At 43.8% G+C, this 15,438-nt stretch overlaps 1 protein-coding gene across 1 annotated transcript in view; it reads right to left on the bottom strand.

The window, feature by feature from the left end:
• LOC119160792 (O-acyltransferase like protein) overlaps positions 1-15,438 on the bottom strand; it is a 435,386-nt gene that overhangs the window by 190,248 nt on the left and 229,700 nt on the right. Inside the window, exon 10 of the mRNA XM_037413026.2 lies at positions 15,025-15,107. Coding sequence (XP_037268923.1) covers positions 15,025-15,107 — 83 coding nt within the window. The remainder of the gene's footprint in view (positions 1-15,024; positions 15,108-15,438) is intronic.

Below are 15,438 nucleotides of genomic sequence, written 5' to 3'. Positions count from 1 at the left end.
TGATCATTGTTTTTCACAAGCTACACACACACGCAATAACTGTCTTCATTTGGCCCATAAGCAATATAAAACAGTGAAAATGGTTAGAGGACACAAGCGACCACAGATTTGAAATCATACAAAGAAGGCAGAGATAGTCGCTCGACATTTTAACGTGTATAATTTCTGCAATTTATAAAAATATGCGAAGTGCTGAATTTTATTAAGACCTGCCCATTATCAAGTCAACAAAAACGACAACGTATTGCACTCCCTTGCGCTGTTCTGCTCGTGCTTCCAAAATTTCTTGAAGTACCACAGACAGTAAACTGGTCTCTTTAAATTCACGTTAACATTTCTAACAAGCACCGTTGGCTTCAGGTCCAAGTGACAGCACCAAAGTAATCCATTTAGTTGTGGCATGCAACCTATACTAAGCACCTAAGCGTTTGAATAAAAACTGCAAGCACGTTTCAGTTTCGTGTTCAAATATTATTATTATTATTTTTCTGCATGTCCCTTTTTCTGTGATGCTGGGTATTGAGATAGAGACAAAATATTTTTGAAATATATTATAATATGTTTACCAGCAACAGTCAGACTACATTATGCTAAGTAGTGCTTGCGATATCACTGCAAACATTGGAGCAATGACAACAGCACGTCTCAGAGACTTTCACAGTCGTCCACTGATCTGCAGATGAAGGCAGCAGCCTCTAAATGAAGTCTGAACCACTTTTTCTGAAACAGAATGAGCTGCTTTCTTTCAATGACTTTCGGGAGCGAAGTGCAGATATCCACGTAAGTGGACTAACTACGGCAACGGGGACTTTACCGGTCGGAGTAATTGTGTCGGCACTCTTGCCCAACCGTTCCAGCAAATGCAATCTTTTCGTCCTTTTTGCCCTATCATCTTGTTATGCGCACTGTGCTAACGCACTGTGCATACCTCGGTATTAAAAATTGATATTACGTTAGCTGGAATCACACGATCTCTATTGTAGGGTGTTTCCGTTTTGTTATTTTTTATGATACATTATATTTTTCTGATAGCGAAATAGCGAGAGCCGCGAAGAGTCGCGGCATAGGTCACTGGCCCAACTGACATAAAAAATCACTAACGGACACTGCGAAAATAGTTGAGAGCCAAAAGGACAACATGCTGGACGTAACTTGAGTAACTACTGCCAACACAACAGCTGCAAACGGTAAAATAAACACTACCGGCAGAATATCCCAGGCTAATATCCACAAGTGCATTATTGCAATCTAGCCACAGCACAGCTGTCACACCCCAGCTAAAGAAATCGGCTTGTTTACGTTTACGGAACCCATCAACTGAACCTCGGTCGTGTCATTTGATGACGCAACTGCAACAAAAACTATGCGCAGTTTTGTCGGCCACTCATCCGGGACGTAGAGGGATTTTCGTAAACAATAATGCAATGCATACTGTAACACGACAAGCGACAGCAGTTGCCAAGCCACTACCGCTGAACCCCTGCTAACCAATTTTACGGTCAGGGGCAAGCGCCATAGTTGCCTAGAGTTTGCGAAGACGCCACAGCCGCGCGCGAAAAAAAAGCGCTTTCGAGTAAGCCTCCACGCGACTTGAAAGCAGGAGGGAGGGGAGGAGTTATATAAACGAAGAGAAGAGAAAAGTGAGCCCCGTACCTGTCTCTCAGGGGGAGGACACCTCAACAGTAGCTGATGAGGCATGAGGGTAGAGAAGGGATTAAAAGGATAGGGTTAAAATGTTGAGAGATAGCGAGAGAGGAAGGAGAGAGCGACGCGCAGGGACAGCGAACGAGAGAAGTGAGACGACAGGAAAGATGGACACGGTTGCAGGAGTCAGAGGACGGGGCACCACTGGCGAGAGCTCTTGTCGGCGACAGGAGATGGTGTTGGGCTAATCCAGTCGGCTAGAGCTACACTGTCGTCGTCGTCGGGGACAGGCGTCAGGAGGTGGCGTAGGACCAACCCAGATGGCCAGAGCTGCACTGTCGTCGGAGATCGCAAGGGCACAACCGGTCGGCCCAGAATTCAGCGAGCGAGTTCAAAGCAGCAGAAACAGTCAAAGCATGCGCATTTTGTCCGCAGTAGCACAGGCAGAATGCGGTGAAAATTCACGGAAAATATAAGATAGGACTTACCTGATAGTGAATTACACAAAACTTGTTCGCAGGTCAGCTTGGCGGGAGAGCTCCGACACAATGATGACTCGAAGCAGTGACGTTAAGGACACCTTGCGCCATCTTCTGGTGACATATTATCCGACTTCACGCAACCACAGGTTAGCCGATCAGATGAGCGCAACGAACACACGTCTTGTTGTCGCAAATCACCGTTGAACACGTTCGTTTCAAACGAGTCCTCGACCGCGACGTTTTGCCCTGACACGCGTCCATGTTGGTCGGATGGATGGATGGATGCTATGAGCGTTCCCTTTATAACGGGGTGGTGACAAGTATGCCACCAGGCTCGACAAAAAAAAACCTTTTTTTTTTATGTTGGCCTAATGCCTCTACTTCGATAAATTCTATCTTAATGGAAAAAAGGTAAATTTTCAGCTTAAGTTCTCTGCCATTTACGGCACACTGTCCATATTTTATTTTTCCAATATTTATTTTTGTCCTTTCTCTCTAATTTTCTGCCACCAATACTCTAACCGTCTCTTACTTATTTCAATCGCGGGTGTGTTCAGCTTTCCATTGTTGTCCCTAAAACCCAAGGCTTCCTGTAGGCTCGTGCCCAAACGTACACCTGGGTGGATATCTCCACATTCAATCAGAACATGCTCCGCCGTTTCCTTATCTTTCCCGCAGCATGTGCATTGTTCTTCTTCTTTACTGAATCTTGCTTTATAACTACGCGTTCTAAGGCAACCCGATCTCGCTTCAAACAGTAAAGCGCTTCCCCTTGAATTATCGTAAAATGCCTCCCTCCTTATTTCATTTTTGCCCTTTCGGTAGTTACTCAAAGCCGGTTTTTTCTCCATAGCTGCCATCCAGTAAATCCTCTCCGCCTCCCTGACTTTTCCCTTAACGCTCTTTGTTGACATATGGCTCACACTACCAGCCGTATATTTACTAGTGAGTCTTCTAGTTCTTTTTCTCCACTGTGTGTCCACGCTCTTCCTATACAAATAACGGAACACCTTCTCTGCCCATCTACTCTCCTTCATATTTCTTAGCCTTTCTTCGAACCTTCGAACCTTAGTCGGCATGCGCCGCGCATGCGCCGCTGCAGCGCGATCAGGGAGGAAGGTAAGATGAGCGCAGCGTCCACGTACACATATGACGTGACCGTGTAGAAGCATGCGAGCCAGCCCGCCGGGGTGAGGTCATGACTCATTATCTAGAAGCCACGGCGGCGCTGGTGTAGTGAGTGAGCCCACGCTCTGTGGAGTTCCTTTTTGAAACCATATTGAAACCATGCTTTGCGGTTGCGGTAAATGCTCGTTGTGTTCACCACACACTTCACTGGAGTACAGTAACCTGTGTATTTATTGTATTTATTTATTTATTGTTTTATTTATTTATACAATACTGCAGGCCTAGGGCGGCCCAAGCAGGAGTGGTTTATTTGTATATCAATGATGAAAACCAGATTTAAACAAAAAAAAGAAATACAAATTGAGAGCAAGAAGAAATAAGCAATGAACAATCGAAGAAAACACCAGAGAACAGGAGAGGACTAATCAGTGCATATTTCAGACATATGGCACATAAGAAGGTAAAAACCAAAACAGGAAAAAAAGAAAAAAAAACGAAACAAGGCAGCAATGATCATAACAGTAGCGTAGCACAGATTTTACACAACTAGATATGGGAAACCAATCACAGGATAAAGGCACCATTACAAATTTATTCTCCGAGCTGGTTAAACAACTGAAGAACATTATTTGATAAGAAGGTTTCAGATGGTAAGGCATTCCAAGCACTTATGGTGCGCGGGAAAAGGAATGTTTGAATGTGTTTGTGCGTGCAAAAATCGAGTTAAATTTGAAAGGGTGAAAGTTCCTGGTGGGTCTATGGGGCAAAAGGTTTAGATAAAGAGCGGGGTCGAGTGCAAGTTTACGGTTCCAAAGCTGATAAAGAAATTTTAGTCTTGTTATTTTACGGCGAAAAAGTCTAGATAAGTCTTGTTATTTTACGGTGTTATCATACTTGAGAAAAAGACAGTTCATAGAAACTGTGGGGCTGTTCTAGGTAACTTTCACATGCAAAAACATTACAAGTATACTATGAAATTATACGTACGCGCTGTTTCACTGAAGAGATGAACTCGCGCATTCAGCTGTGTAAAGCACGTGTACGCTGATTTTTTCGCCTACAACTTTGACCACTTTTTCATTGAGAAGTGAATAAAACAGAAAAAAAAATTCTCAGCAAGAATACTGAAGCCAAATAGTGCACCATCTCTGTAATTTTCAGCGCACTTGGTTTTAATATGCTGTTGTGCGCGCGGTCTCACATCCCTGAAATTGTAGCTGACAGGACATACAAATACTCACATCAGAGGGATTGCAATATTTGAAAAAAAAACCGCAAGCTTAACGTGTGCAACCCACCATTACAATAGTACTGGTTTCAACAACATGACGGTGACTATAATGAGATAGAATTAGCATCGTTTATATGCCTTCCTTGGCAAAAGAACTCGCTTAAAACAATGCTGCTGTGCCACATTATCCGTTATATCAAACAAGTGTGCCTGCTGTGTGGTCGTGCGAAAAAAAAGGTAATACGTGCGGCGCATAATCTTCGAAATCAAAGAAAAAAATTAGAAATGTTCATGTCTCAATCTTCGCATATCATTATGAGGGACTCCATGGAAGTGGTCTCTAGAAACTTTACTATCTGCCATTTAAAGAGATAATGAATAAAAATTATGAAAAAATGACAAAATCATGGCAATTCTATAAGGAAGACGATTGTTCTGGTTTACAAATTCGGAGTAATTCAGTTGTATTTTCGGTAGATTGTCGGTGCGTGGCGACAGCACGTGAGCCTTGCCGTCACATTCTCCGAGGCGCAGGCAGAGTATAAGTGTTCATCATACCCTTCTCTTTCCTTTATCCACCTCTCCTATCATCCTACTCTTTCCTTACACCAAAGCGCTGATTATTTAGCTCCCAGCCGCGAGCTAAAGAATTGCTCGCTGCCAGTGCCATTCGTAGTGCGTTCATTTCTCGCCAAACATACCAGCCATTTTGGCGACAATCTCAAATCGATTCGCAAAAAAAAAATCTTGCCAATTTACTACATTGACTCACATTCTAAAAGGCAAATGGACGGCTTAGATCTGCAAACATCTGCCGCATCTTTTATAAAGTACGCTTCCGGGAGTTTCTGTGCCCTTCTATCACAAGGTTTGTGCATGATGACAGTATTGTCAAAGAACCGTACGGTTCGCGCTGAAAAGTTTGCGATATGCGTCAGTTCCAACTCGTCAACCTATCTACTACAATTTGTTTACAGTATGAACTTACAAGACAGACACGCAATATGGACTACTGTGGCATCAACAGAGACCTCAGCTATTTATTCAAACGTATCTTGCATCGCGTGCAATAAAGTTTCCGCATTTAGCGTGCACTTGTACGCAGTAGCCACGTTAGGACAATGAAGCTTGGACGTTCTGCCGTATCGACTTACATGCTAAAGAAAAAAATAAATCTCACGGGGTTCCTTATGCGCTTACCTAAGATGAACGGAATGCAAAATCAGTCTTATTTCTTCTCAGCCTATCTGCGCAACGTCTCCAGTCCAAGGTATTTATATATCAAACATGGTTATCTGACTACCATAAAAATGCGCTATGCGGCGGGCAGTGAAGAATCAAGTACGAGTGAAAAAAGAGTTCAGTACGACCGAAAACTGCTTAACATTGGTGTTGCTTTACGCAGAGACTCTGGAGCATTTTGCAACCGCCCTAGTCTTGCTAACTTCGTGGGTAAAGTAGAAGGTGCTCTGGAGGCCTCTACTAGAAGCTGGGTTCTACGAAGACGCGCGGAGCAAGAAACCATGTTAGCGCACTACCAAATTAGTGCCGGTGCCTCCGCGCTTTGCTTTATGTTCCCCTTCGCCTCTTCGACGTGGCGGTTGAACTGAAGAAAGCTGGGAGAGCACAAAAGAATGCAGGAACCGAACGACTCTAAGTCATTGGCTGAACTGACACTCCATGTGATAAAAAGTTCATGGTGGCCGCCATATCACAGAGCACCTGTCTCTGACATCAGATAAAAACAATATACAAACTCAGAGTGCTACTTATTTGGTTGCCAAACATAATTTAGACTTTAAATTATTCATCGAAGCTGAAATTATAATTATAATATATTACCAGTGGCAAAAAGTAATATTGGTTAGGCGAGACTTCTTCGTGTACTATGAATTCCGCGTTAATTCACATATTTGAAATTGTTAGTGAGGTCACGAACTCAACCGAGCTAGAGAAAGAAGTCCTCAGCGGCGAAGCCGTGCATGTCAAGTCCAGATTATATTTAATATGAGTGGTCATTTATTAGAGGAAAAGAAGTGCGACGCTTATTTGTGCCTTCCGTATTGGGGTCAAGCCTTAGCGCTTTGGCGAAAAGGTAAAAAGGGGGCATAAAGAGAGAGGAGGAGAGGAATTAGGAGGTTAAGAGAGGAAGTAGTCCACCCTGGCACGGGAAGGAAGGACTACTTGCTGGCACACCGGCCTACTCCTTAACCGTTCATGAGTCAGAAAGAATAGGTCGATAGAAAAATGGCGCGTCGTCTGCTAGAGCACTTCCAGTTGACGGAACCTTCAAGGCTCAGTTCTTTGCTGCTTCAAGCTGTGTGTGATTCAGTGTAATCAGGGAAGATGCAAGACGACTAGTAACAACCGCGTCGCAGAAAGTACGTGTTTACTCCCGATTAAACTGTAGGGCACGCACCTTAAACGTCCTAATTAACTTCACACCTTAAAGCACCTCTGAACACCTTCAATACCTTAAACACTTTAACAGTAGAGCTAGGTATCGAACTGAAAGACGTCATTTGGCTATCAACCCCTTCAGTAGGGAAAGTGAGGAACTCACTCACCACAAAGAATATGGCTCGTGCAAGGTGCGCTATTCTTGGCCTCTATGAGAGGTTATAGTGGAGATAACAAGGTATACGGAAAACCAGTGCCTCTTCTCCTCTCAGACGCCTGGCACGTAGGCCACTGTGTTTTTCCGGCTTTTGCGTCGGTTCCTCTAAAAGGGCTTCAGCGCTTAACTGCAGGAAACATTCACTCTCAAAAATCGGCAGATCTCAGTAGAGTTAAAATATACAAATTCTCAAACCAAATTAGAGCGCAAACAACAGCAATGTAGAGCAATGTTTATTTACTGCAGCCAAACTGCCTGCTAAACATCATGTTGAAAGTAGTGAATTATCACAAGATTATAATAAGTATAAGATAGAAAATTGCTTCAATATCCAGATCTGAGAAAAACCTACATCAATACAAATACGATAAGGTGTTTAAGAATGTATGAACTGATTCAGAAAAAAAAGTGCCACGTGGGAAAATTGAAAGCCGTCTTAGCAACGCTGACCTCTATACTCGCTTCTAAGGCTCGTAACCGCTCTGCGTTTATTTCCTGTGGCACGCCCGATGCTGCTCTGTTTCTAGTTTGTTGCAGTGCGCCTACCTGGGTTGGTTGGTACCTGATTAAGAAGAGAACAAACAATGCTGGACATGGAAAGGCGAGAGGACGACAAACTGTCGTCCTCTGAACGTCCCGTGTCAAGTGGTGTTTATTTACTTCTTAATCTATTTTGTTTAGTTTTTTTTGTGTGTGTGTGTTCCGCCTCTCCGCACAGCAGTTTGTTTTTCTTGTGGCACGTTCCTCCTTCATCATTCTTTAGTGTGTATTTTTTTATTCCTCCTCAGACGGGGGAAAAGGGGAGAGAGCTCGGCTCGTGGCTCCGTGGTACAGTATCCGTGCTGACGCGGCAGGCATTGGGAAATCCTGTTCTACACTGTGCCTGTTCCTCTCGGAGACCATCTGCTCGGTAGTGGGAGGAGAATAGCGAGATAGAGGGGGAGGGTTCGAAGTCATGCGGCACATTGTGGACGCTTCAGGGACTAGCCTCTCGTGAGCCGGAATCCTGGCCTCGTGCGTTAACAAGAAAAAAAAACGGTGTAAGTTTGATGGAGCAAAGACAGCGACATCCACGTGTCGTTTTGTCTACAACCTCATCGGAGAGAGCGACATGAAAAAAGTCATGGTCACCCAAAAATTGACAGTTTCCGGCAAAAGTCGAAGGTAGAAGGCCAAATATGTTTCTACTTGTGTGAAAACTGCACAGTGAGATATTATTTCAGCCCTAAATAAGCCGCAGATTTTATCGGTTGTACACTTCGCCCACCACTGGCGACCGCCAGTTCGTTATGGCCTGCATGACGCCAGAAGCCAAAGGAGCGGTGTCGTCTTCTGCTACCAAGCAGTACCTTTCACACGCAGAAAGTGTTGCGAGTGTTGCTTGTCCGCACCTGTCAGGGGTTGCAAGTGTTGCGGGGTGTTACAGGTACCATCACCATATGCGGCGACGACGTCGTTTACGTTGCTCATTTTGACTTCGACTCCATCGCCACCAGATCAAGCGACGAAGAAAGCTTAAGGTGGGAACCAAGGAGCTAACGACTTAGTCGTTGCGGCAGACGTTGCAGGCGGCTTTCCGCAATGAGTAGCTTTTTTTCGGGTGTCTCATGTTGGAAAGCAAGCTTGAGATATGGGGGTCCGTGGATGCTGCATTCGCGAGCAAGTGCTACTTAGCGCAGTGAAATTGCTAAACCGTGCAGATCTTTGTTGGCTAGCATACGTACATGCATGAATTTCGGTGCTGCACGTAATAAATAAGTGGTAGTAGCAATTCTGCGCGTTGGTACGATGTTTTTGCATCGGTTCTTGCGTGCGGCATATGTAAGCATAAGCCGAAGTGAACGGCAAGACAGTGCGGCGCTAGGGCTACTCATGATATACATTTTGGCCAGTTTTTTGTTTGAACTTTGTAAATTGCATTCAGTTTCGGTAAAAAAAAAACATATGGAATGCTGAACTTCGCCACTGCCTTCGGGAGGTTTCAATAAATATTTATCCGTAATGACAAACGGCAAACGCATTGTACATTCACAGGACACTTTTTGACCTCCGAATTTGCTTGCTGCTAGTATAGTGCTACATGAGTGAAGCGGTGGCATCCTTTCAACACCTGGAAATCCTTTAGTCCCAGTGGCAAGTTCAACAACGCAGAAAAAGTTCGATTGCAAGTGAAGCTGACGAAGGAACACGATTGTCCTCCGATTGCAGTGAAGCTGACGAAGGAACACCATTCCGAAGGAACACGATTGTCCTCCGGAATGCACACTGTGCGGCAGCTCGCCCAGCAAGCGGTTCGTGTCGTAAGTAGAGTGTACTTGAAATGTTGAGTGGCGTGACCAGCCTCGCTGCCTGATGCCTTCCGCGTTGGCCGTAGTGGTGGCACTGCAGTCGAATAATACTGAAAGAGCCACGCACCACGCTCAGGAACTGCTACGTGCTTAGGCTGCTCAAGTGCATTTTTAATGCAGATTTCTTCATACCTGCCCACTATTCATGTCTAGAACATGATGTCATAACCCTTGAAGTATGTTACGCCATGCTACTGAATTTGAAGTCCATAAAAATCCTTGTGAGAGATAGAAAGTTATTTAGGAATCTCGTGTTTTATTCTGATTTCTGCTCTCAACTCTTTCTTCGTAGAGTAGGCGTCTACAGAATTAAAAAAAATTGAGTCAATTGTTTAGAAGTTAGCGGCGCTCAGAAAGCTTCGAGATGAAAAAAAAAACACCTCGTCAAACGCACGCAGAACAGGGAGGCCGCAAGTAGAGAGAGGCGAGAAAAGAAATCTCAATCCCCTACACCACGAAATGATTTCGTAATTTAACGTTTCGGGGTATACTAAAATATTTACGCGTATTCACAGCGACCACCAATTGCCAAAGTTAGTCGTTCAGCTGCTCATTCCCGCGCCTTCTCAAAAAACAAATCCTGCGTAGCCCTGCGCCGAACGTTTACAGTTGGCGAAGCTGAATATAACGTGCCTCTGTACTAATGCGCACTGTAAATTTAACCTTTTTGACAGCACAAGGTCTCAAAACTAGTTCAAGTCTAACGTAGTAGGACAAAAAGAAATGAATGGCATGAAAATAGCGACTGTTCTAAGGGGCATTGCATGGATAGTATTAGGGGGCGGTGACGTGTGACTTCAACGTGGGTTATTGTTGATATATATATATATATATATATATATATATATATATACGGGATATGGCACAACGGGAGCGTTGTCAACAAGGATAAATATATTTATTTCCCAACAGTTTCGGGAGCGGCGCTTCCTTCATCAGGGAATGAGTTATCAGGGGAAGGCCTGGATGTTGATATATATATATATATATATATATATATATATATATATATATATATATATATATATATATATATATATATATATATATATATATATATATATATATATATATCAACATCCAGGCCTTCCCGCCCTGGAAGTCAGCTTTACTTTCCAAATCGCCTTTTGTGCCTTCACAATCTTTGCCTTGAAATCTGCTCCCTCTCTCCCACATAAGGAAAGAGTCACTATGATTTCGGTGAAAACGTAACACGTGGTCTTTCTTCCCTTTTTGTAACTGACCACAGAAGAGGCCGAATCAGGCACTCTCCCTGCCGAGTCCCTCGTCTTGCTACAGGTAATTGCCTGCCATCTAAGCTCACCCACAATGTCCTTCCGTGACGTTCAAAGACGCGTCGCGGAAGCCACCCTATCCCCCTCTTCCTTTCTCCTCCTACCCCCTGTTTCGTTTTTTCCCCTTTTCTCCTTTTTTGGTTCTTTTTGGTTTGTTCCAGCGAATGAGACGAAGAAGAAACTGCTCAGCACAGCATGTGTCACCACTGTAAAACACCACGAATTGCCGCTCTCTCCCGTTTCCTTCTTGGCCCACCATGTCGATGCGGCATGTTCGCATAGCGTCGCACTTGTTCGCAAACCCTGACGAAGACCAGTCCACCGGTCGAAACCGTTGGTAAACAAAATTAAGACAACCGCTAAGTTGTGTGTCCTCTTTATATATATATGTATATATATATATATATATATATATATATATATATATATATTTATATATTATGTGTGTGTGTGTGTTTGTGTTTACTGTGTACATATAATATGAAAGTTATATTTTTCAAAACACAATGCACCAATGCCTGCCTACACTTTTGACAATACAAGAGCTACACCAATAATACTAAACAACGACATAAATTTTCTCACACGCAATGGCGTTACGCCAATGAAATTTTAGGAAAGCAGCACAATTTAAACTGTCGATACAAAATGAGAACTGGTTACAGTGAATTTACGCAGAGTAACAGACAGGCTATGTATACAACTGGCACTCTTTAATATGTTCAAGATAACCCATATCGCGTAGAATGCTTCAATAGGAGGTACAGGCATAGTTTCAGCTCGGATTTCTGGCTCGCCTCCTGGAGCTTGTATAAAAGAAGCAAAATGAGCGCGAAAGCACGCGGTTAAAACAAGAAAACCTTTCAGAAAGTATTCATTATTATCTTCCGCAAAACTGGCATGACAAAACTAAGTCGGCACCGAAAAAATGTTCTGACAACAGTACTTATAATTGGGTTTCTCATGAAACAAGCGAGCGCATGTGGGATTATATGAGGAACAGTGCTCCGGATATAGAAACCGCCGACAAAACAAGCGCATGATTTATTCGAGATTCTGATAATTCCCTCTTTGTAGTTCGCCAGTAGCCACTTATGATGTAGCGCAGCACAAAGCGCTGCTTGAATTAAAAGCCTGGTGGATCCGTGCAAATTCTGACTGTACTACACGTTTTCTTTTTTTCTGTTTTTTTTTTGTCGGCAGGCTCTTGAAACAGTGAATGTCTCGACGCAATTTCGGCGTGTCTGCACATTTTCTCGTGCACCATTGCGCTCAACAGGTGTGCACTGATAAAGGCTTTTAAACACATTAAACGCGCTAAAAATTTGCAAATGCACGCTTTCGCGGGCTACTCGCGCGTGCTCAAAATGCAAACGCTTCGGAGATCTTCAGTACCATGTGACTCCAGCGCTGCCACTACTGTCACCCGCCGGTGAATCAGCCGAGATACCGCGCGGCCGCCTCGTTCAATCTACAGTCCTCTTCTAGTACACTGTAACGTAATGGCTAGCGAGCGTGCGCGTTGCCCGACTCTCAGACCGCTCGCTCGTTTATAAAAATATTCGATTGTAAACTATCGCACCGACCAAATTCGCTCAAATTTGGCCAGATTGCCTGTGAACGTACAATAACAACCCACACAACACAGATTATGGTTGAAAACTGGGTGTAACGACCCCTCTAAAAGCCAACTTATACGACGGGTCCCACATGCGTACCGCAAAGCGTTTTGTCGCTAGATAGCACGTCCATGACTTTGGCCACGCAATCCTGTGGTGTGCACACTTATGCTCACGCCTGTATATACTGTAATCAAGACAATACAAGAAAAGCTGACAATATATACTTTTGAGGCTAAGGCTACCTAATTCCTAGGTTCTGTGTGCGTCAGCACTCCGTTTGTTCACCTCAGCGAAAAAAACCCTCCCATTTTCTCATTGTCAGCATCGGTGATTTGCTCGTTGGCGGAACACGTCATCTTTTATGAATCATTGATTTAACCTTGCAGCGTTATCAGAGTTGCTTGCATAAGCTACCGAATCATTTTGACTACTGGTGTCCTGCGGCTAATATTAGCAAAGCAATATGAAAGAAGCATGAATCTTCTGAATTATAAGGAAGTGACCTGCGCGCCCCGCCATGGTGGTCTAGTGGCTAAGGTACTCGGCTGCTGGTCCGCAGGTCGCGGGATCCAATCCCGGCTTTGGCGGCTGCATTTTTGATGGAGGCCGAAATGTTGTAGGCCCATTTGCTCATATTCGGGTGCACTTTAAAGAATCCCAGGTGGTCTAAATTTCCGGAGCCCTCCACTGCAGCGTCTTTCATAATCGAATGGTGGTTTTGGGACGTTAATTTCCAAAAACAAATCATTCAGGAAGTGATCTACGCAAAATAGTGTCACAGTATTTCTGTGAAACCTATTCGCGTCAAAATAAGCAAATAACCGCCAGATTCGTGCGGAAGCCACAGCACAGGAACAGGGAAAGCTGGAAGAGCGCTCTTTGTAGACCCTTCTTCAAACCCTCTTTGAGTAACTCCCACTAGCACACTTGATGGGTACCAATTACATAAAATTCTTGGTCGGGCTCTGTCAGGCGCCCATCGGGATCCGTTCACCGTGTTTTTTCATGGAAATAGTTGGGGGGGCGCACGCACCTAGCAACCGATGCACCCCCCTCCCCTCCTTGACTTCAACGTGACTTACCACCAGCTCATTACAGTGCGTTCGGAACGCGTTCGTAGCGTTTGTGCTGGCAGCGTTTGTGTAGAATTCGCGTTGATAAGACGCTGACATTATGGCCGTCAGGTACAATGACAGGTGCTGTGCTTCGCCGCTCCTTCTCTCAACGTTCGCTCTCTCTCCTCCCTACACCCCACTCTCCCGTCCGATGCAGTGAAGCACGCGCCTCACTCTCGAGCGTTCGCTGGCTGGGCGCCTCTCAAGGCGATGGCAGAAGTCGGTGCCGTGTAATCTAGGCGCAAAAAATGCATTCGCATTTCCTCATGATTCCCTTCGGAGAGATGGGGGCATTTTTCGATTGGTTGCTTGGTTTCTCAACAACTCGGCGCAACCTACTTTCGGGGATGGTTATGAATAGGATGGTGCCTTGATTAATAAACTGTTTGACTTAGTAAGAAAAATCGTTCAAAATAAATTGACTAGAGCTTACGTGTAATATATAAAAGCTGAAACTTTTAAAAAAATACTTGAGAAAATTTACATCAAAACACACAAATAAATACGCCTGTGCCTTCAAAAACTCAGTTTGGCTGCACTTAGCATTCAGTTCTTTTAGACACTCATAAACAATTTACCATAGCGTTAAAAATGCTCCCGTGTCTAAAATAAAATTTGATTGCATCAAATAAAAGAATCATTGGAAGTGGCAAGCTCCATCTTACATTTGTAGGGGTTCTCGGAGTAGTTTTTTTGTATTTAAAACCATCAGCCCATCTTAAAAAAAGAAATTTTTAAAATATTTTGGCAATTTTTATGCTGTGGCTGAGGACACTGAAGACTTTGCGATGTGCTGGGGCATTCGACGAACTGATTGGTATGAAATTCGCATTCTTTGACGGCTATTGCTCTCTTTGTTGTTCCAAAACACTATATTTTTATTCTGGAGGGTGTGGAATGCGGTTCTTGCGTTACAAGTTGTTATCACGAGGGTGTGACATTATGCTTACCGTTTCTATCACGTGCTTGATATGTGCGTAGAAAGTGACTACAGTGAAAAATGAAGTTGCTTGAAGTTTGCGCTCGCGTCCGTGTCTTCTGTGTCTATCTGCAGTTTGTGCGTAATCATCTTTTCCTTCCAAGTATCAAGCAAATTACCCAGCAGCAAGGTTTATTGAGCATTGCCTGTTTTCTCTCCATAGCATACCATTTCAATAAACACGCTATTGAATAAGAAATAGAAATTAAGGTAAAAGTATTTTCATTCACCCAAGAAAAGCAGCTCTCATTTTGACACGCCAACGTCATCAAAAAGCGTGAACACTGTCATAAATGGTTAACAGGTAAGTTTGATGCTTCTTGGGGCATGTTGCTCAGTTTAACGATTCGGAAGTGGTAATATCTTCGTTCTAACCCCCTTCCCCTTTGCAAGGCGTCTTGTTGTTGTAGTCCACCTTCCCGTATATGTGCCGCAGTCGATGAATAATTAATGAACTGTTTTTCTTAAGGAACATTCACATGTATGGTCAGCACGGTGTGTCGGAAACTTGAATTGGAAGTTAGTGGTCTTATTGTGGGAATGAGAGAAAAAGCACGTCTTACCGTTGCGTAATCTGGTAAAATAAGAGAGCCACGAGGAAGAGCTGGAAATCCGCCGATATGTACCACAAGTGGGCGTTCAAACCCTGCAAGGAGCATAACAGTGACGTTCATTCTGCATCACACGTGAAACGCAATTTTCCCCTCCGCTCAACTACTGAATAGAAGTCTAGCTTATGTTATTCTATCCTTTGAAGTTTTCGATAACGGCCGGTAGCGTGGCTCATTCATTTTCACAGCTGTAGTGCATGGAAGCTGAGGTGCACCAGGAAAAAAAGCACGTATGCAATGCCTAATCTTGGGTAATTAAAATATACACGCTTGCCCGATGACATTTAACGTGATGTTTATTGCACAACTGAAATCTTCATAAGGAGTAAAAAAATGCGCGTAATGTTGACCATAAACAATGCTCTG

This window comes from Rhipicephalus microplus, chromosome X (genome assembly GCF_043290135.1).
Source record: "Rhipicephalus microplus isolate Deutch F79 chromosome X, USDA_Rmic, whole genome shotgun sequence".
Taxonomy (NCBI): domain Eukaryota; kingdom Metazoa; phylum Arthropoda; class Arachnida; order Ixodida; family Ixodidae; genus Rhipicephalus; species Rhipicephalus microplus.
This window is presented reverse-complemented; position numbering and strand designations above follow the sequence as displayed.